We start from the raw sequence: 23728 nt of genomic DNA on the forward strand, positions 1-23728 counted from the left end.
GGCAGAGATGTCAGTCGAGGCGGAAGTACAGAGGCAAAGATGTTATTGAATGACAGGTGAGGTATGAGCGGCGGCAACTTGAAATTAGTGGAAGTTGAGGCCTGGTGGGTAACGGGAAGAGAGGATATATTGAAGGGCAAGTTCCCATCTCCGGAGTTCTGATAGGTTGGTGTCAGTGGGAAGTATCCAGATAACCCGTACGGTGTAACACTGTGCCAAGATGTGCTGGCCGTGCACCAAGGCATGTTTAGCCACAGGGTGATCCTCATTACCAACAAACACTGTCTGCCTGTGTCCGTTCATGTGAATGGACGGTTTGTTGCTGGTCATTCCCACATAGAAAGCTTCACAGTGTAGGCAGGTCAGTTGGTAAATCACGTGGGTGCTTTCACACGTGGCTCTGCCTTTGATCGTGTACACCTTCCGGGTTACAGGACTGGAGTAGGTGGTGGTGGGAGGGTTCATGGGACAGGTTTTACACCGGTGGCAGTTACAAGGGTAGTAGCCAGAGGGTAGGGAAGGTGGTTTGGGAATTTCATAGGGATGAACAAAGAGGTTACGAAGGTTAGGTGGACGATGGAAAGACACTCTTGGTGGAGTGGGGAGGATTTCGTGAAGAATGGATCTCATTTCGGGGCAGGATTTGAGGAAGTTGTATCTCTGCTGGAGAGCCACATTCAGAGTCTGATCCAGTCCCGGAAAGTATCCTGTCACAAGTGGGGCACTTTTGTGGTTCTTCTGTGGGAGGTTCTGGGTTTGGGGAGATGAGGAAGTGGCTCTGGTTATTTGCTTCTGTACCAAGTCGGGAGGGTAGTTGCGGGATGCGAAAGCTGTTTTCAGGTTGTTGGTGTAATGGTTCAGGGATTCAGGACTGGAGCAAATTCGTTTGCCATGAAGACCTAGGCTGTAGGGAAGGGACCGTTTGATATGGAATGTGTGGCAGCTGTCATAATGGAGGTACTGTTGCTTGGTGGGTTTGATGTGGACGGATGTGTGAAGCTGGCCATTGGACAGATGGAGGTCAACGTCGAGGAAAGTGGCATGGGATTTGGAGTAGGACCAGGTCAATGTGATGGAACCAAAGGAGTTGAGGTTGGAGCGGAAATTCTGGAGTTCTTTTTCACTATGAGTCCAGATCATGAAGATGTCATCAATAAATCTGTACCAAAACTTTGGTTTGGCAGGCCTGGGTAACCAAGAAGGCTTCCTCTTAAGTGACCCATAAATAGGTTGGTGTACGAGGGGGCCATCCTGGTACCCATGGCTGTTCCCTTTAATTGTTGGTATGTCTGGCCTTCGAAAGTGAAGAACTTGTGAGTTAGGATGGAGCTGGCTAAGGTAATGAGGAAAGAGGTTTTAGGTCGGGTGGCAGTGATTGGCGTGAAGAAGAATCAGAGAACTCTTGTACTTTTATTTTATTGCACTCCCATTTGTAGGCTGCCTAACCTCTTCCTGCATAATATATAGCTGGGAAAGACGCTACATCTCTACCATTTTGGTGATTGCCACTTGTATTTTGTTTTTCCCTTTGGTTGTAGTTTTCATAGTTGGGAAAACTCACAATACAGTGAGATAGGTTGTAATAAAATTCTTCACTAAAAATATGTGGCGAAACTCCAACATTAACAATGTCCTCCAGCTTGTTAAATCTACTGTCAATCAAAATGTCTCTCAAAACACTCTCAATGTTGGACAAACACATTAAACAGTGCCATACAAGGTCAAATATTTGACAAACATAGTAAAGTCCAATAAATTATTTGATTATGTATGAGGCCATTAGTCCCAATGCAGCACACATGTTCGATACATCGTGGAGGATTACTGTATGTGGCACTGCTGTTTAAATGACTAAACTCTGCAAGTTTTGCATAGTGAATAGTAGCAGATTTTGGACATGAAAATGTTAGAAAGTTGACATTTTTTCTATTTTCATTCACTAATCTCTTGTGGAGTCGTCATCTCTTTCCTGCCTTTTATCCTATGTCTTCATGGACTAAGCATGTTAATCTAGATTTGGCTGTGTTAGTAGTGGAGGATTGCTGGATGTCTGTCCTCTCACCACCCCTTCTCCCCATGGGATAGGGTACCCCATTTGTCTGCATCTAGTGTTATCCCATGTGGAGGTGTGAGAACATTTTTTGAAAGATTCATGAATTGTGTAACTGAAGTGGAATATGGGAAACAGCCTAATAACCACATCCAGGCTGGCTGGCTCACTGGCCCACATCGTTAATTCACAGGGTGGGTTTGATCTTGGGCTGGTGCACTTTCCTGAAACCTGGAAGTGCTGTGCAATTGCTGTCTGGGCAAATCTAATGTGTTATGGCATAGAACAATATAATTTACGCCGTAGGTACCGAAGCTGCATATTTCAGTCAAAATTCTTATCTAGATTTAGCCGTTGAAGTTTGACGGATTCATTTTCTGCATGTGCTAATTTTTATAGTTTATTTTAATTTCCAAGTGTCTTTTTCTTTTGCTTCCTGAATTGTACCACATGCATTTCTGAAAGGTTTAGAGATGTGTGATGATTAGCTTTAAAGGATGGCATTGTCTGAAAGCTAAGCTAAAAGTTGTAATTCTGGTGCCAGTAGATTTTCTGTTTGTTTAAAACTACAGATAGAGAACAGTAACTTTCATAAATGTGATACTAGAAGAAGGAAAAAAAAAAAGATGACAAACATTATCCACTGCTCAGCATTAGTGTAACATGGAAATGAGTGAGGTATTCCCCCCACAAAAATTTGTCTCTACTTACCCACTAGTGTAAAGAATCAATTAGCATAAGAAAATCATGCAAATGGTCAGCATGTTGTATTTTTCCACTGACAATGTATACTGTAACTGTAAGTCAGTCTTGTTCCTCCACATACCAAAGTATTACAGTTACACTCCATGGATCATGCAAATACCAATCAACCCTTGTTCTGACTTTGGCTAGCCTCTTTCTCCTCTTACTAATGTACATTTGGAATTAAGATTAGGCTTTATTATTCAGCATATGCAACAGCATAACCCATTACAAAATTAGAGGCTGAGGAGCAATTTTTGCATTATACCTCTTCTCCCAGTTTCCTCCATGTTTGATAGATGGTTGTCTTAATACAAAATGCCTTTCTAAGGACTACCTTTTTAAAAAACTGCTGTGTGACATTCCAATGATGCTGTTTTGACCTCACTAATGAAGGTAAATAACATATTTGCCAAAACCTTTAATTGTGTGGACTAAAAGTTATTCAAAATCCACTGCTAGGTAAAGGCTGCCTTCAGTCTTTCATATATTACAGTCTCCTTTCATACACAATCATTCCAATTCTGTGCTTTTCTACTGTCACATGTATATTTTCCAATAGCTCACCATATCAGTCCTTTTGTGATCTCTAGAAATACAACAAGAGACTTCCCTGGTCCATGTATAATTCACCTGACTTGTAATTTAGCCTTTCAGTCCAGTCTGTTCCCTGATCCACATGTTTGTTTGTTTCCCAGTCTCTGCTAGTAATCCCCCCCCCCCCCCCAAACCACATGCATGTCAACAATGTTTGCTGAGAAACATTTTTTTATGGGTTTCATATTTAGCATGCCTTAAGACAAAACTGATGGACACACAGATAGTACACTTCTCTTTTCAGACGCATGAAAAGCTTAGTTTTGAAAACTCTGCTTATTTTATGAAATGCACACCAGGCAATTTTTACTCTTCTGTTGTAGTTCTTGCTGTCCATTCATTCATTGTCTTCAGTTGTCTTAAATATGGAATCTCATCAGGTGGTTGTAGGACTTCACTGTTGATATTGATTGTTCACTTTGTTCATCTTGCCATATGAAATAAACACACAAATGAATAAAAAAATATTGGTTGGTTTTCAGGCTCACTTTCAAGCTTGTTCTTTTAAGTTATTTATTCCTGCAGTTGTTACAGTTTCTCTACAGTAGAGATAAATAGGACAGTGTCTGCACTGAAATGAAGGTGGTGCAAATATTTTCCATTAATATCACTATTGTTGTCATCATCATCATCATCATCATCATCATCATCATGAACAGTTTCCAGTGCCAGGCTGGGTCTGTTTGGAATGCGAGTCTTGCCATCTAGTCCTTTTACACTTGGTCGTTTACTTTGAATCTCCATTTCGTGTACCATCATGGAAATCCTCTTGTTTTCCATTCTCTTTAAGTGCCCATACCATCTTAGCTTTGATGTTTTTATCCTCTTTCATTATTACCCTTACCCTTCATTCCTCATCCTATCTCTCTGTGTTATTCCTAACCCACTTCGGAGGAACCTCATTTCACTCGCCTTTAATCTGCTTACACCTCTTTTCTTAATTACCCATGTTTCAAATACGAGGCATGTTTTTTAAGTAAGTACCGTTTTGAAATTAAGACGTGCTAAGATATTTTTACTTGAAAGCCTGTACCTTAATCTACTTTTCTTTATAATTTCCGTCAACATTGAGGCAATTGTCATAACGTTGTACCAGTTTTTGAATACCCTCCTCATAGAAGTCTGCCACCTGACTTGTTAACCACTGCATCACCACTGTTTTGACTTCGTCATCGTCTTGAAGACACTGTGACCACCCAGGTGTTTCTTCAAGTGCAGTAACAGATGGTAGTCACTGGGCGCAAGTTTGGGGCTGTACGGAGGATGATCTAGAGTTTCCCATCGAAAAGATGTGATGAGATCTTTGGTCTGATTCGCCAAATGTGGACGGGCATTGTCTTGCAGCAAAACGATGCCCTTTCTCAATTTGCCATGTCTTCTGTTCTGGATTGAATGATGCAGATTGTGCAATGTCTTACAGTAAGCTGCTGTGTTGATTGTCTCATTAAGAGGCAGAAATTCCACAAGCAATACTCCTTTTCTGTCCCAAAAAACTGTGCACAATTTTCTGGGCAGAAATTGTTTGCCTAAACTTCACTTTTCTGGGTGAATCTGAATGCCGCCATTCTATGGACTGTTGCTTTGATTCTGGTGTGACGTAGGCCACCCATGTTTCATCGCCCGTAACAATTTGGCTTAAGAAATCATCACCATTGTTGTGGTAAATGTCAATGCACTGTCTAAACATTTGGTTTTGTGCACATCCGTCAACATTTTCGGCACCCAACCTGTGCACAATTTTCGGTAATTCAAGTGCTCGCTCACAATGCCATACAAAACACTATGAGAAACATTAGGAGTCATCCAGCAAGGAGGAAATCGTAAAGTGTCGGTTTTCTCTCACCATATTGTCCACTTCCTGCACCAAACTTTCATTAACGACTGAAGGACACCCACTCCGTTGTTCATCATGCGCATTTGTGCTCACCTACTTTCTTACCATTCCGTCGTTCATAATGTTTTCTCCGTAAACTGCACAGATCTCACAATGAATATCGATTGCTTTTAGGCCTTCAGCACTAAGAAATCTTATAACAGCATGCACGTCACAGTCGACGGGACCCAAGATTATCAGAGGCATCTTAAACACTCAGTACACAACGTAAACAAGGAAGAATCAGACTGTAATGACGTCAGTGCGTAGACAACAGATATAGGTACCCAGAGCGCATGTGCAGAACGCCGACCGCAGCGCTGCGGCCGCGGTGTGGCAAAACGGTACTTACTTAAAAATCACGCCTTGTAGATAGGTCAATATTGGGATGTATTAACATTTTATATAAAAGTTCTTTGCTGTTTCAAAATAAAATAATGGAAAATCCAGGATGGAATAATGACAGTATTTTGAAAAGGAAGATTGCTACTCACCATATAGCGGAGATGTTGAGTCACACAAAGAGACCCCCCCCCCCACACACACACACACACACACACACACACACACACACACACACAGGATGGCCCCTTCGTACACCAACCTGTTCATGGGTCGCTTAGAGGAAGCCTTCTTGGTTACCCAGGCCTGCCAACCCAAAGTTTGGTACAGGTTTATTGATGACATCTTCATGATCTGGACTCACAGTGAAGAAGAACTCCAGAATTTCCTCTCCAACCTCAACTCCTTTGGTTCCATCAGATTCACCTGGTCCTACTCCAAATCCCATGCCACTTTCCTTGACGTTGACCTCCATCTGTCCAATGGCCAGCTTCACACGTCCGTCCACATCAAACCCACCAACAAGCAACAGTATCTCCATTATGACAGCTGCTACCCATTCCACATCAAACGGTCCCTTCCCTACAGCCTAGGTCTTCGTGGCAAACGAATCTGCTCCAGTCCGGAATCCCTGAACCATTACACCAACAACCTGACAACAGCTTTCGCATCCCGCAACTACCCTCCCGACCTGGTACAGAAGCAAATAACCAGAGCCACTTTCTCATCCCCTCAAACCCAGAACCTCCCACAGAAGAACCACAAAAGTGCCCCACTTGTGACAGGATACTTTCTGGGACTGGACCAGACTCTGAATATGGCTCTCCAGCAGGGATACGACTTCCTCAAATCCTGCCCTGAAATGAGATCCATCCTTCATGAAATCCTCCCACTCCACCAAGAGTGTCTTTCCGCCATCCACCCAACCTTCGTAACCTGTTAGTTCATCCCTATGAAATCCCCAAACCACCTTCCCTACCCTCTGGCTCCTACCCTTGTAACCGCTCCCGGTGTAAAACCTGTCCCATGCACTCTCCCACCACCACCACCACCTACTCCAGTCCTGTAACCCGGAAGGTGTACACGATCAAAGGCAGAGCCACGTGTGAAAGCACCCACGTGATTTACCAACTGACCTGCCTACACTGTGATGCATTCTATGTGGGAATGACCAGCAACAAACTGTCCATTCGCATGAATGGACACAGGCAGACAGTGTTTGTTGGTAATGAGGATCACCCTGTGGCTAAACATGCCTTGGTGCACGGCCCAGCACATCTTGGCACAGTGTTACACCGTCCGGGTTATCTGGGTACTTCCCACTAACACCAACCTATCCGAACTCCGGAGATGGGAACTTGCTCTTCAATATATCCTCTCTTCCCGTTACCCACCAGGCCTCAATCTCCGCTAATTTCAAGTTGCCGCCACTCATACCTCACCTGTCATTCAACAACTTCTTTGCCTCTGCACTTCTGCCTCGACTGACATCTCTGCCCAAACTCTTTGTCTTTGAATATGTCTGCTTGTGTCTGTATATGTGTGCATGGATATGTGTGTGTGTGTGTGTGTGTGTGTGTGTGTGTGTGTGTGTGTGTGTGTGTGTGTGCCTATTTCAGAAGAATGCCTTCTGGTTGTAAGCGTACCTGTTTAGCAATCATCTTTGCTGTTTTGTGGGATGTCTTTGTTCCAAACAAGGCTCTTAACACTTCATGGGACTGCTGCTGACCGTCTGCAATAAACACTGATCTCTTTCTCATTTCTTCCATTTCTCGTTTCTTTCATTTCCCCACTATCACATCTCACAGATATTTGAAACTTTTCACCTTCTTCAAATGATGTATGATGATGATGTGGCCCAAAACCAGGAAAATGCTGGATTACATCTGCATGAAGAATATTGCTCCAGTTTTGTTAGACTGTCATGGTGTAGTGATTACTGACTACCATGACAAAGGCAGGACATCAGGTCACTAGAGAGTATCACATTCCAGTGATGGTCAAATTGATGGATGCTATTAAAGCTACATATCCATATCATATACTGGTAAATCACACTATACGCGATTGTTACATTCCACTGAATTGCCACACGTATTGAATTCATGTAAATTGACTCATTTTATATGTAAAATATCAGGTTAGGTTCTCGTGTACTTGCCTGTTAAGTTTAAGGCAGCAGAATTTCTTTATCAAGGATAACCATCATCATCTTAACGAAATGCATTTTTAATGTAAAATTTGTACACTTGAAATTATAAGTCTGAAATACACTAAAATCATTATCCCATATCCAATGAACTCCAAGCCTGCTCTTGTCGGAACCCTCTAGTGCCTTAGGATTCGAGAGATGTAGATGATAAACAGTTATAATTTGCAATCCCCTGTAGCAATTCTTGTGAAAAATAGGGTGCATCCATCCTTTGCAGCCTTAAATCAAAGTGCTGTTTTTTCTTGAATAGAAATAAACATGCGGCCAGGCAATCGTTTCCAAAATAATCTAGTTTCATCTAGGTCGGAAACCACCTTTGCAGTATAGCGTTTTTCTGGCACAGCTTCTTTAAGCCTCTTTTAAATTTCTCAGCTCCAACTTCATCTGCTCTCCTGTCATTTTAATGTTGTGAAGCAATCAAACCAACCTGAGGTGGCTGATAAAGGTGCTGGATAGTCCTTTTCTTTCATTAAATCTGTATATAAGCTCTTGGCTTTAGCTTGAATATCAGCTTCCAGAGAGTGGCACATGCAGTTGGTTGTTATACTCAATCTGGTGGCTTCGCATATTTTTCATTTTACTGTCACCTCGGAGCAGGGTTTGGTCATTCTAGTCATACTTAAATCAGTTGAACAGTGAGCAGTTTTTCAAAGTGATTCCGCGTTGTCGCAATCAGTTCTCATTGTGGATTATCAAAATCTCAAAACGCCCTGAATGTCAACAATACGCTCACTTTTCATATAGCGAACAGAGGTTCTGTCTTTGCTTCTAATGAATGTGACTTGCATACATGCTTCCTTCCCTCGACAGACACTGTTTCTTTCCTGTAACCCTACAATTTAAATACATACCTTGTCAAGTGCAACTTCACAGCTCCACAGACCTGAGCTGATGATTCATGTCTCGGCAAACATGATAGAAGAATTGCGTTGAGATGTGCTAACACATTATTGCTTCCGCATACTGTTAACAGTTTTGCAACACTGGGCTTAAAACTAAAAATTATTTATATTTGGGAAAACATGTATAAGTCTGGTCCCTTTAATCCCACAAACCAACCAACCAAAACATGTATAACAAATGCATGTGTAATGTGATCTAACTGTATTTATGTAGTGTTTGTTACAAGACTGCAGGTCCTTTGCTTTGAAAGACACCCACATGGTAGCAGGGGTGAACAAAGATAACATGAAATGAAGAAGTTGAAGCTGAGGAAGATACTTTTTTTATGTGCCATAGTTTACTAATGGTATTAAAAAGTTGGAAAGTCACTAGACTAAATTTATTTGTGCACAAGGAGACTACACTGAAAATAAGAAAAATTAATTTCTCAAATACTATGTAATGTTTCTCAGGATAAGAATTTAATTAACATCTCTCATACAATTCATGTTTTACTAATTTAGCATTAAATATTTTAGTTTGTATTACTTCAAAGAATCATTTTCATTTGTTGTAGGTGGAGTTGCTCCCTCAGTGTTACCTTGCCTTCATGAAATATATCAAGGAAAATTCAGTCCGCATTCCGATATACATAGAATCAACATTCATGAAGAATTGCGGCCTTTTCATTCAGATAATGTTCAAACACTGGGTGAATTGTTTGTTGAGTTTCTGCGCTACTATGTGGAGTTTGAGTATGTATAAGCAGTCTAAATATCTTGCCTATGTAACTGTCAAAAATAGCAACTATGCCCGATCATTCCTTTAGATGTATTGGTAACATGTGCATATTACTAAACTATTATCTCGGAACCTGGGCACAGTACCCAGACACAGTTCCAGATTCCCCGTCTGACCGATTTTAGATTTAACAAAATTAGATTTTCAATATTTTAAGTGATTATTAACCAAATTTAAAACTTTAAAATGATGACATAATGTGCTCATTAAGAAGTACAATGTAATATTAAAAGTTTAACACAATAAGGCAAGTATTACAATCAGAAACTCTGTGATGGTTTCTAGGCAACATAACTGGTGGTGCACAAATGTTCGGACTTTATTCATCCAGTATTGAGAGTGAAAGCATTTAGCAACTATCAACAAACTTTAGCATAATTCCAAACCCCCTTATAAACTTTTTCTGGCTTGCTTACTTAAAGCAAACATTTAATGCATTAACACGTATGTTGTTGTGGTTGTTGTGGTCTTCAGTCCTGAGACTGGTTTGATGCAGCTCTCCATGCTACTCTATCCTGTGCAAGTTTCTTCATCTCCCAGTACCTACTGTAACCTACATCCTTCTGAATCTACTTAGTGTATTGATCTCTTGGTCTCCCTCTACGATTTTTACCCTCCACGCTGCCCTCCAATGCTAAATTTGTGATCCCTTGATGCCTCGGAACATGTCCTACCAACCGATCCCTTCTTCTAGTCAAGTTGTGCCACAAACTTCTCTTCTCCCCAATCCTATTCAATACCTCCTCATTAGTTACGTGATCTACCCACCTTATCTTCAGCATTCTTCTGTAGCACCACATTTCGAAAGCTTCTATTCTCTTCTTGTCCAAACTGGTTATTGTCCATGTTTCACTTCCATACATGGCTACACTCCATACAAATACTTTCAGAAATGACTTCCTGACACTTAAATCTATACTCGCTGTTAACAAATTTCTCTTCTTCAGAAACGATTTCCTTGCCTTTGCCAGTCTACATTTTATATCCTCTCTACTTCGACCATCATCAGTTATTTTACTCCCTAAATAGCAAAACTCCTTTACTACTTTAAGTGTCTCATTTCCTAATCTAATCCCCTCAGCATCACCCGATTTAATTTGACTGCATTCCATTATCCTCATTTTGCTTTTGTTGATGTTCATCTTATATCCTCCTTTCAAGACACTGTCCATTCCGTTCAACTGCTCTTCCAAGTCCTTTGCTGTCTCTGACAGAATTACAATGTCATCGGCAAACCTCAAAGTTTTTACTTCTTCTCCATGAATTTTAATACCTACTCCGAATTTTTCTTTTGTTTCCTTTACTGCTTGCTCAATATACAGATTGAATAACATCGGGGAGAGGCTGCAACCCTGTCTCACTCCTTTCCCAACCACTGCTACCCTTTCATGTCCCTCGACTCTTATAACTGCCATCTGGTTTCTGTACAAATTGTAAATAGCCTTTCGCTCCCTGTATTTTACTCCTGCCACCTTCAGAATTTGAAAGAGAGTATTCCAGTTAACGTTGTCAAAAGCTTTCTCTAAGTCTACAAATGCTAGAAACGTAGGTTTGCCGTTTCTTAATCTTTCTTCTAAGATAAGTTGTAAGGTTAGTATTGCCTCACGTGTTCCAACATTTCTACGAAATCCAAACTGATCCTCCCCGAGGTCCGCTTCTACCAGTTTTTCCATTCATCTGTAAAGAATTCGCGTTAGTATTTTGCAGCTGTGACTTATTAAACTGATAGTTCTGTAATTTTCACATCTATCAACACCTGCTTTCTTTGGGATTGGAATTATTATATTCTTCTTGAAGTCTGTGGGTATTTCGCCTGTCTCGTATATCTTGCTCACCAGATGGTAGAGTTTTGTCATGACTGGCTCTCCCGAGGCCATCAGTAGTTCTAATGGAATGTTGTCTACTCCCGGGGCCTTGTTTCGATTCAGGTCTTTCAGTGCTATGTCAAACTCTTCACGCAATATCTTATCTCCCATTTCATTTTCATCTACATCCTCTTCCATTTCCATAATATTGTCCTCAAGTACATCGCCCTTGTATAAACCCTCTATATACTCCTTCCACCTTTCTGCTCTGCCTTCCTTTCTTTGCTTAGAACTGGGTTGCCATCTGAGCTCTTGATATTCGTACAAGTGGTTCTCTTCTCTCCAAAGGTCCCTTCAATTTTCCTGTAGGCAGTATCTATCTTACCCCTAGTGAGACAAGCCTCTACATCCTTACATTTGTTCTCTAGCCATCCCTGCTTAGCCATTTTGCACTTCCTGTCGATCTCATTTTTGAGACGTTTGTATTCCTTTTTGCCTGCTTCATTTACTGCATTTTTATATTTTCTCCTTTCATCAATTAAATTCAATATTTCTTCTGTTACCCCAAGGATTTCTATTAGCCCTCGTCTTTTTACCTACTTGATCGTCTGCTGCCTTCACTACTTCATCCCTCAGAGCTACCCATTCTTCTTCTACTGTATTTCTTTCCCCCATTCCTGTCAATTGTTCCCTTATGCTCTCCCTGAAACTCTCTACAACCTCTGGTTCTTTCAGTTTATCCAAGTCCCATCTCCTTAAATTCCCGCCTTTTTGCAGTTTCTTCAGTTTCAATCTGCAGTTCATAACCAATAGATTGTGGTCAGAATCCACATCTACCCCTGGAAATGTCTTACAATTTAAAACCTGGTTCCTAAATCTCTGCATTACCATTATGTAATCTATCTGATACCTTTTAGTATCTCCAGGATTCTTCCAGGTATACAACCTTCTTTCATGATTCTTGAACCAAGTGTTAGCTATGATTAAGTTATGCTCTGTGCAAAATTCTACAAGGCGGCTTCCTCTTTCATTTCTTCCCCCCAATCCATATTCACCTACTATGTTTCCTTCTCTCCCTTTTCCTACTGACGAATTCCAGTCACCCATGACTATTAAATTTTCGTCTCCCTTCACTACCAGAATAATTTCTTTTATCTCGTCATACATTTCATCAATTTCTTCATCATCTGCAGAGCTAGTTGGCATATAAACTTGTACTACTGTAGTAGGCATTGGCTTTGTGTCTATCTTGGCCACTATAATACGTTCACTATGCTGTTTGTAGCAGCTTACCCGCACTCCTATTTTTTTATTCATTATTAAACCTACTCCTGCATTACCCTTATTTGATTTTGTATTTATAACCCTGTAATCACCTGACCAAAAGTCTTGTTCCTTCTGCCACCGAACTTCACTAATTCCCACTATATCTAACTTTAACCTATCCATTTCCCTTTTTAAATTTTCTAACCTACCTGCCCGATTAAGGGATCTGACATTCCACGCTCCGATCCGTAGAATGCCAGTTTTCTTTCTCCTGATAACGACGTCCTCTCGAGTAGTCCCCGCCCGGAGATCCGAATGGGGGACTATTTTACCTCCGGAATATTTTACCCAAGAGGATGCCATCATCATTTAATCATACAGTAAAGCTGCATGTCCTCGGGAAAAATTACGGCTGTAGTTTCCTCTTGCTTTCAGCCGTTCGCAGTACCAGCACAGCAAGGCCGTTTTGGTTAATGTTACAAGGCCAGATCAGTCAATCATCCAGACTGTTGCCCCTGCAACTACTGAAAAGGCTGCTGCCCCTCTTCAGGAACCACATGTTTGTCTGGCCTCTCAACAGATACCCCTCCGTTGTGGTTGCACCTACGGTACGGCCATCTGTATCGCTGAGGCACGCAAGCCTCCCCACCAACGGCAAGGTCCATGGTTCATGGGGGGATTAACACGTACTTGTTAATTAATTAGATACTTTAAGCTCTTGTTACATGTAACTTTTATTCTTTGAGAAATATGAGGGGGGGGGGGGGGGCGGCATTTACTGGTGTGGATCTAACTGCATTCTTTGCCCCGCACCTCCCCTTCTGAGCCTTTTTGCCCCGCACCTCCCCTTCTGAGCCTTTTTGCCCCGCACCTCCCCTTCTGAGCCTTTTTGCCCCGCACCTCCCCTTCTGAGCCTTTTTGCCCCGCACCTCCCCTTCTGAGCCTTTTTGCCCCGCACCTCCCCTTCTGAGCCTTTTTGCCCCGCACCTCCCCTTCTGAGCCTTTTTGCCCCGCACCTCCCCTTCTGAGCCTCTTTGCCGCGCACCTCCCCTTCTGAGCCTCTTTGCCGCGCACCTCCCCTTCTGAGCCTCTTTGCCGCGCACCTCCCCTTCTGAGCATCTTTGCCGCGCACCTCCCCTTCTGAGCCTCTTTGCCGCGCACCTCCCCTTCTGAGCCTCTTTGCCGCGCACCTCCCCTTCTGAGCTTCTGCGGCGTGTGACGCCCCCCCCCCCCCCCCCCCCCCCTTCTGCGGCGTGTGATGGTTGTCCACTCCACAGTGTTAGTTCACACACCTGAAAGAGCAGTGCCTATAAAGTGGCTAAACAGAGTGAATGGACATTTTGCAGTCAACTGATATGTTCAAGCAGCTGAAGCACTCTTTGTGAGGTCTGTAATAATGCTAACCCCCCACCCCACCCCACCCCACCCCACCCCTCCCCATATGATAGTGGCACTCAGCTCAATTAAGACCACACTTTTCTCTCTCTAATGTCTCGACACTAACTTCAATCTGTTTAAATCAATGAGGATTTGGTTCTTCCTGAAATTCAGTGTTTCTGTTCACAAGGAGACTACACGACAATCAGATTTTTGTAGTTTGTTTTACATAAAGTACAGAATTCAAATATAAATCAACCAAAGCAGATCAGTGTAACACTCAAAAATTCTTGAAAACCTAAGCTGTGAGGTTTTCCAAGCATCATTAATTTGCCAAAGCCAGGATGATTTATCAATGGGCCAAGTGGCTCAGTGGTAGAATGCACTTCTCCACATGGGCAGCTCAGATTCGATTCCCGGCTGACGCTAATGTCTAAACAGAGGTGCATGTTCTACGAGCATTTTCCTGAAGTGTAAAATATAAAAAGATAAAAAAGAATAGGTAGTGCTCGAGGCTGATAATCACTGGATTGCTAGTTTGAGTCTTGTTTTGGTAATTATCTTTTTCAATTTTGGTTATTCATTTTGAATACACAAGTCATTTAAATATCAAATTCATCAAATATATGCTGATTAACATACATATAATTGCAATTTTTTTTGTGAAAAGTGCATGTCTGTGTATTTCTGATAACATATTGCACACTCAATTTCAGTTTTCATTGAAAATATAAATTATTCATTACAGATCTTTTGTCAAAGATTGTTTAAATTAAAAAAAAAAGTTAATTTTTCAACTTCATGAAAACCCTTGTAAAACAGTCTACTTTGTTGAAGTTGCTTCGGCCAGGAATCGAATATGAACTACTCATCTGGCAGACGAGCATCATACTGCAGAGCTGTGTGGCCCATTGAAAAGGTATTGTAGCTTTGGCAAATTAAAGATGCTTGGAAAACTTCAAAATCAGTTTTCTCAAGAATTTTTGAGAGTTGCATCAAACTGCTGTTCGAGATTGATATTCGCGTTCTGAACTTCACATACAATAAATATAAAAGATAACAAAAGTCTGATCACCACGTGGTCTCCTTATTGGATGAATAGATAGCATTTGTTCTGAACTGCTTTATATGTGATGTAATAAAATAATTTAAGAAAATTTGTAATGTAGATCCACAGTAGGTGGGCTTGCTTTGAGCCAAAAGAAATACAATAAACCCTTTGCTTTAGATAACTGGATAGTTGGAAAGCAGAAGAAGAACAATGATACACATAAAATAGTGAAATATTCAGATAAGAGCTTAGTGTGCTAACTCTGTCTGTCAAAAACATCTCTACGGAAAACTCATGTTTGTGTGCCCTATGTTACAATGATCTCCAGTGTGCATCAATGTGAGTACCAGCGAGTTTTTGCATCTGCCAGAGTAACTGCTCTATCTAGTTGAACTGAAATCACAGTGCAACTTAGAATTTTTTCACAGTGACAGTTATTACCAGTGGTGAAACAATCAATAAATGACAAAGAAAACTCCTAGGTCTGATTGAAGATTGAGCTCTAGACCTATGGATTTGTAGCTTGACACTTACTCACCAGGCCACACATCAATGGAGCAATAGTTTTACTGCATTGGATGTCAACAGTAGTGTTAGAGCAGAAATACAGGCACTAATAATTATTATGCTGCCATATCCGGGCAAAGTGCACAGATGTGTTCCAGTACCTCATCTAATACATTTAGAATTTGGAAGTTAAACAAACAATAACAGTAATATGTAGCAATGCACTCTGAAGTATTAAAATGGTACAAGTAGTAAGAGAAACCAGTGAGTTCTTGTTCTTCCATGTTTCGCAAAGTAATATTTTGTTTGATACACATTGTAACTGACAACAGTTGACAATGTCAAATACTGAAAGATGTTTGATGTGTCTTCCAATGTGGTGAGACAGATTGAGACTTAACACACTGCTCAAATTTTCAGAAAATCTTTGATATGGTTTGACATACAACCAGACACTGTGCCTCCTTGGTAGTCCAAATGAGTGCTTTTTGTCTGTATTCTTCTCAACTGTTTGGTTGTGATTTATTTTTCTGGGACATGCTGTAACCTTGCCTGCAGTACCCTTACCATTACGTGACTGTCATTGCCTGGCTGTGTTGGCATAATGTCACTCTGACTTTAAGATTGATGAGTCATTATCTTGATACTTGGAACCTTCTTCCAGACCATTGATCATGGTATCATTTTTGGGAAATACAGCACACTTCCAGTTGTGATGCATCATATTTGGAATCATGATATTTTTATGATTTTTATTTAGTAGGGCTGTTCTCTGTTCAGTTAAAGTGCCTGAGATGTGTTTATTACTTGTAATTTTTGGCGGAAGCTTGTGTGCCCTTTGCACATCCAGTTTTCCCTTGGTGGAAAATAATGTATTTTACGCATAAGGTGGATTATCTCTATGGGTGACACTTACTATTATTATTAATTTTTTATTCATAATCTTCACATGGAAAAAGTCTATTGGCAAAAATTTGATGTATCAGATGTAAGCACTGTTTTGGATTGCATGGTTTCCTCTTTTAGTGCTTGCTACTCATACTGGGCTTTGTTTTCCCTTTGTCCAGGCCTTTTAGTATGTGTTCCTCCAGAATGTGCATAGTTTATTTCTTCTCTAATGTGATATTTGGCTTCATGACCATAATACTGACATTTTTAAGAGTATTATGTCTTTATGCCAGTGGCCTCAAACCCTAAATAAATTTTGTTATCTCAGAGTTTTTATCACATGTTTGGACCTGCCTTAACTACAGTATTTGCCAGAGCTAAAAGACAACCCTGAATATGACATTACACACCTCCTTCTTTTTCTTTTTTAAAGAGTTTCATTGGGAAAATTTGATTTTTAACTTAATCTGACTAACCAAAATTACAAACTGTTTTATTGATATAAGTATCTCCCAAAAGCAGTTAACTTTGTTCTTATTCTAAACTTATGAAATTTATTGTTTGCCTACATATTTTTTCACATTGTTTTCTGCTTACTCTCTCTGCAGTATCAATATTTTAATTCATGGTATATTATCTTCAGTTGTAAGCCTACTGGGATTTCCTCCCTGACACTCCACCCACAGTATGTCATCTTCTGAGACTTACTATTAGCACTGGATATGCTTTTGTAATAGAGTCTGCACCAGGCAGTAAGGATCCACCAGCAAATATAAATACTGAAGTTTTCGTGGCCATCGTTCAGTATTACAAAAAGTCTTCCAATTCCCCTCCTGATAGTTAACTCTTTCAATTCCGCATGTACTGTTGTCAGATTAATACGGAACAACTTTCCCCAACAACAGTAATTTTTCCTTTCTGCCATAACACAGTTTTTCACTTTTTAAACTTTTTCCATTAAGCAGATTGTACATAAGAGGCCAGCTTAATAATTTCTTTTTTGTATGCAAGTGAGTGTGGTCTATTTTAAGTGAATTTTCTCAACTGTGAAATTTTTGGTAAAAAAAAAAAAACAATAATACAAAGAAGTAGGTGTGAGGTACCTAATGATCCTATAAAGCAGACTGTTCCAACAGTACCCCAGGGAAATTGAGTGCTCACTGCAGAAGCTTGGAGCCTGTGTGGTGGGGGAAAGCAAACACACTACCCCCTGGCTGCATTAAGCCACAACTGATGCAATAACCCATGTTCAGCAGCAGCTATGGTCAGTCGCAGAAGTCCTGTGCATCAATTGAAGGATACATTTCTATTATTGAGAGAGGGATCTCCGCAGCATCTTGTACATCGTAAAGTATTTAGTAAAACATACAGCACAATTATACATCTCTTCATGGCTTGCAGTATGAGTGAATAGAAGGCAAAGCATGCGAAGAACTAGTAGCCAGGCATAATAAGGAAATACCAGGAGATGTAAGTTTAAAAAAACAGTTCTTAGGACAGAAGTTATAGAAATATGCAGCATAGTACTTGTGCTGTAATGTGTTTGTACTTTCCAGGTGAATGACTGTGAAGAAAAGAGAATTGAAGCTGCAGTTTGAACAAGCTACAAAGTCGCTCACATTGTGGCAACGAGCAGCAAGCAATTTTCTGTGGGACCTCTCGTAAAATGATGCATGGTAGCAGGTGCAGAGTGTTTGTCTCCAAGGGAACTATAGGCAGTTGAAGGGGTCTGCTTTTTGAAGCAAGCAATGTCTCGTCAAATTTAGAGACACAGCTCAGGAAAAAAGCTAATCAGAGGTTCATGGAGAAGTTAAGTTTGTTTGAAAGGCAGATGAGTGCTGGAATTTTAACATTCTTAAATATTTTGGCTTCCTTAAAACAACCTGAAGGTACTGTTTCGGTGATCATCAAGCCAAGATGAAGCAGTTCATCACATCTTTACATCTTTTGAAACAAGATTCTGAGAGCTTGTTATTTTTAAAAAAGGAAATGGAATTGTTTGGCATGCAATTCTCAGTTTCACCAGATGATTTGCTATTGTCACTCCAGTTGGAAGTTATTGATTTGTAAAACTCAACTTTGCTGAAAGACAGATTCTACAACACACTTGATTTTTTTCCTCCAGGGGGCTCACCAATCTTTGGCGAGTTCATGCTTGGTGACAATGCCTTTGCAGCACCTTTTCCTTTCCGTGCTGCATGTCTATCCTCCTGCTATTCTTTTATCCCTCCCCTTGGGGAGCATGTCTAGGATGTTTTGAGAATGTGTTCTGTAGTTTTAGTAGTGTGACATCAAAACAGTGCCTCTTGTTTTTTCTTTATTCCTTTCTTCCCTATTTCATTGTCTGTCTCCTATCGTTCCTCGGCTTTGGCATTTGAGGTTTCTCTTTGATACTCTTTCCTCTCTGTGTGCTCCTGAAGGCCGACTGTATCCGATGTGTAGCAGATGACTGGGTAACGCGTAATTCCCAGCCCCAAATCGGCAGGTAGGGTTTGCACTTACCCCTGGTATAGGCCAGGTCCAAGGAGTAGTGATTGCCTGAGCTGTTACCTTCCCAGTTGGTGTGACGTCAGATGTGAATAATCACTTAAGGGGAGTGAGCCCTCTCTGGGGAGGGGGTGGGGGGAAGTTGGAAGGAGCACACCATCAGAGATGCTGGAAATAATAGGGGTTTTTCCTGCAGTGAGCCAGTCACCATCTCAGTCTACATCTACTAAACATAAACAGAATGAGGCTGAAGATTCCAAGACTCTCCCAGCAGCACCTTGGTTCCTCGTGGTATCATGTACTGAAGGAGGTCAGTCCTCTGCTACAGTTAATCCTTTTATTATTCAAAAAGGTGTTGATATAATTTCTGGCCCTGTGAAATTCTGTTCTTGTTTATGTAATGGCACTTTGCATTTGGGGGCCAATTGTGATTCTCAAACCTAACAACTGTTTGCCGCTTCGTTCCACCACGGCTATCAACTTCGTGTCAAGCCCCATTGAACACTGAATTCTTTGCGAGTTGTTATTTACACTAGGTTGCTTGATGGTCTGACCAAGGAAGAAATCCAAACTTATCTCTCTGATCAGGCTGTCACTGATGTCCATCGGGTAATGAAAAAGGTTGATGCAACCTTAGTGCCCACATACACCCTTTTTCTTGTGTTTGATAGAGTATGCTTCCATCAAAGATCAAAGCAGGCTCCGAAGTCATCAAGGTCTGACCATACATTCCAAACCTAATGCGCTGCAACCAGTGTCAGCATTACAACCACACTTGAATGTCCTGCTGAACATGGCCACATGTGTTATTTGTGGTAGGGATGTTCATGAGGGCAATTGCCCACCACCTTCTCTCCGCTGTATCAATTGCAATGGCAACAATGCAGCTTCATCCCAAGAATGTCCCATATATCTTGATGAGCAGGCCATCCAGGAGATCTGGGTGAAGGAAAAAGTGCCTGACCCTGTCACTCGCAAGTTGTTGGCAAGTCAAAAGCCCTAAGTTTTATCACCTGGCACTTACGGTAGCATTCTTGCTACTCCTCGCTCCAAGGAGGATGTGGCCACGTAGACTTGTGACCTCAAATTCAACACCAAGATTTTATAATTACCAAGTGTCACAGTAGCATCCTTGTATCCTTCTTTTCCTTCTCCTCCAGCTGTACAATAAGCCACCAAATCTTCATCTCCAGCAGTGGAATCGCTTGCTATACAGCCAGCAGACTGGGAAGGTCAAAAGGAATATTCCCGCGAAGACTCATTGTGTCCCTCCAGCCAACAAGCATCTTCGTCTTCATCTGCCAACCACAAAGGCTCCAAGAAATTGATCAAAGGCAAACGGTCTTCTCCTTCGCCGACTCGGAGATCCTCTTACACAGTGTCAGTGCGTGATACTCTCACCTTGCTGACCTCCGTTTCGCTGCTCTGCATCGCCAACCATTTTTCTGCCCTGGAATCTGTCTGCTAACCCAGTGAGAATTCTGATGCCTCTGTAGATCTTATGGAACAGGAACCTCGAGCCTCTGCACCCTGTCACAGTGAGTTTTCGAAGGCTGGCACTCGGCAGCTGCCGAGATGACAAACCTTCATTTTTTTCCTCCTCCTCTTCCCCCGTCATGACTCTTCCCCAATGGAATGTTCGTGGCAGTAGATCCAACAAGGAAGAGTTACGGCTGCTCTTGGAATCACAGCTTCCACTTGTTTTCTGCCTCCAGGAAACAAAATTGCATCCTCGCAACTGCTTAGACTGCTCGCATTTCTTTCTGGTCTGCTTTGACCCTAGCCTCCCTTCCTCAAGGACGGCATTCCATCTCTTGGGGGAATCACATTATTGATCTGAGATGATGATCATAGCCAAACCACCTCACTGAACTCACGGCTGCATGCTGTTGCAGTCCACATTTTCAGTACTCACTTCACCTTTTCTCTTTGTACTGTCCACATCCCTCCATCATGGAGTGTCACCATGGCAGACTTCCTCCAGCTTATTGGGCAACTCCCTCGCCCCTTTTTGCTGCTTGGTGACTTTAATGCACACTATCTCCTTTGGGGCTTTTCCAGAACCTGTTGGAGTGATGCCCTCTTGGCTGACCTTCTCAGTCAAGTTAACCTCATCTCCCTTAACACTTGAGCACCCACATTCTTTTCAGACTCCATGCACACCTATTCCCATTTGGGCCTCCTGTTCTGCACTGCCCAGCGTGTGTGTCATCTTGAGTGATCCGTTCTCACTGACACATACTCGAGCAACTATTTCCAGTGTGCTCACCATTTGCTGACTCTTACCGCACCTATGTGTAAAATCAATTGCCAGCTTTCTAAGCTCAACTGGCAACCTTCGGTGAACAACATTTCCCCAGTTGTGATCACCAGGTAGAACCTTAAAAACATTATGCTTACCATTGCAGAATGTTCCATTCCTCACACTTCACCTTTACTGCGCCATTTCCCGGTCCCTTGGTGGACTGAGGCATGCCACGATGCAATTTGCATACAGAGACATGCTCTCTGCATTTTAATGTCATCCTACTCTGGCAAACTCTATTCGTTATAAACAGTTGCATGCTCACTTTCGTCGCATTCTTCACGTTAGCTAAAAAGCTAGCTGGATTTTATTTACTAGTTCCTTTTAACAGTCCCACTCTCTCTTCTGTCATGTGGGCCAATCTCTGATGACACTCTGGGACCAAGGTTCATTCCCCTTTCTGTTGCAGATGATGTCATTGTGGACCCCATCGCTGTTACCAGCATCTTAGGCCACTATTTTGCTTTCGAGCTCCATCCACTATCGCTCTGGCTTCCTCCATCGGAAATGAGTTGAGAAGGCTCGGGTGTGATACATTTTTCCTCTCCGAATCGTGAATGCTACAATGCTGCCATTACTATGGGAGCTATATGACACTCTCACTTCATCCTGATCTTTCACCCCAGGGCTGGACGGTATTCACATTCAGATGTTGCAGCCCCTTTCTCTTGCAGGCAAGCACTTCTTACGTGATGTGTAGAATTGCACCTGGGCAACTGGCACGTTTCCCAGATGCTGGTGTGAAGCCACTGTCATAGCCATACTTTGGCTCGGTAAGGACTAATGCCTTCCTTCCAGCTACCACCCCATTTCACTCACCAGCTGCGTTTGCAAGGTGATGGGACATATGATTCGTGCCCAGTTGATATGGTGTCTCAAGTCTCGCAATTTACTAATCACTGCAAAATATGGATTTTGAGCAGGCTGTTCTGTAGTTCACCACCTCGTTACTATGTCAAACCATGTAACGGACCTCGACATTTCGTTGTGTGTCAGGGTCTGTCCCAAGTGTTGTCCTCTTTGCTATAGCCATTAACCCTATTATGGACTTCTCCTGCTGGGCATCTCTGGATACCTTTTCATTGATGATTTTGTGACCTATTGCAGTTCTCTATGGACTTGTCTCCTTGAGTGGTGTCTTCAGTGATGTCTCGATAATCTTTACTTGTGGAGCATCGACAATGGCTTTCGCTTTCCCACTGACAAAACTGTTTGTATGAATTTCTGGCAGTGCAGTGGTTGTGTTCCACTGTCTTTACATCTTGGACCTGTTGTTCTTCTGTTCGCTGAAACTATGAAATTCCTGGGGCTCGTGCTTGATAGAAAACTTCCGTGGTTGTCCCACATACCTTATGTGGCTGCCCACTGTATCTGGTCCCTCAATGTCCTATACATGCCCTAAGCTGTACTTCATGGGGAGCAGGTTGGGCTACCCTACTACATTTGTACCAATCCCTTGTTCATTTGAAACTCACCTATGGGTGTTTCATTTATGCATCTGCATGTCCATCCAGTTTATGCTTTCTAAATACAATGCATTATTGAGAATCCTGTTGGACCGCTGGTGCCTTTTACACTAGCATGGTTGAGAATGTCTATGCAGAAGCTGCCAAACTACCACTGTCATACTGACCTGATGTTCACCTCACTGGACACGCATGCCATTTGTCTGCCATATCCTGCCACCCATCCTCTGCCTCCTTCTTCGATGACTCCTTTGTCACCAGTATGGGGCACATCCCATTTCTCTGTTACTTCCTGGAGTCAGCTTAACTTCTCACAACCTGCCACTTTCCCAATGGATGTGAACCCTTTACCACCTTTGCTTCATGCAGTGACCTGTGTTCACCTTGGATTTCATTTTCTTCCTAAGGAAACTACTCGAGATTCGATCTGTTGCTGTAAGTTTCTTGACCTTCGCACAGAACTTAGCGATATTACCTTTATATACACTATGGCTCTTGAGCTATGGAGTTGGGTGTGCCTTCATAATTGGCAGTGAGGATTTTCAGTATCGGCTTCCAGAACACTGCTCAGCATTTACAGCAGAGCTCTTCGCCATTTATCAGGCCATGCAGTACTTCTGGCGACACAGGCTTATCAATTGTCACATGCTCTGACTCTCTAGTTGCCATTCAGATGCTGTGTGTGCTGTACACAATCCATCCCTTAGTGAAACTGGATCAAGAAAGCTAAAGCTTCCACCTGCTCACTCTTGAGAGAGCCACTGTGATGTCTGTGTGTGTTCCTCATCATATCGGTCTGACAGGAAACGAGGCTGCTGCCGAGGCTGCAGTCCTCCTACATTGGGCCACTAGTTCATCCATTCCTTCTGATGATCTCCGTATTACTGTCTGTCAGCGGGTGGTGTCACTTTGGCATCACAGCTGGTCTTCCTTCATGCGAACAAGTTCCAGGGGATTAAACCTCTCTCAGCCGCTTGGCCGACCTCCTCTTGGTCCACTTGCTGCAAGGTCATTTTAGCCAGGTTGCGTACTGGGCACTGTTGTTTTAGCTATCGCCATTTGTTAAGTGGTAATC

The 23728-nt window shown here is 42.1% G+C and overlaps 1 protein-coding gene across 2 annotated transcripts in view; it reads left to right on the forward strand.

Annotated features, from left to right (window-relative positions):
- The window catches only part of LOC126412860 (poly(A) RNA polymerase gld-2 homolog A-like), a 171770-nt gene that overhangs the window by 116776 nt on the left and 31266 nt on the right, over positions 1 to 23728 (forward strand). For both annotated transcript variants that reach the window (XM_050082725.1, XM_050082726.1), the window contains exon 9: positions 9278 to 9455. In XM_050082725.1, the coding sequence (XP_049938682.1) occupies positions 9278 to 9455 (178 nt within the window). The remainder of the gene's footprint in view (positions 1 to 9277; positions 9456 to 23728) is intronic.

Source organism: Schistocerca serialis, chromosome 7, assembly GCF_023864345.2.
Source record: "Schistocerca serialis cubense isolate TAMUIC-IGC-003099 chromosome 7, iqSchSeri2.2, whole genome shotgun sequence".
Taxonomy (NCBI): domain Eukaryota; kingdom Metazoa; phylum Arthropoda; class Insecta; order Orthoptera; family Acrididae; genus Schistocerca; species Schistocerca serialis.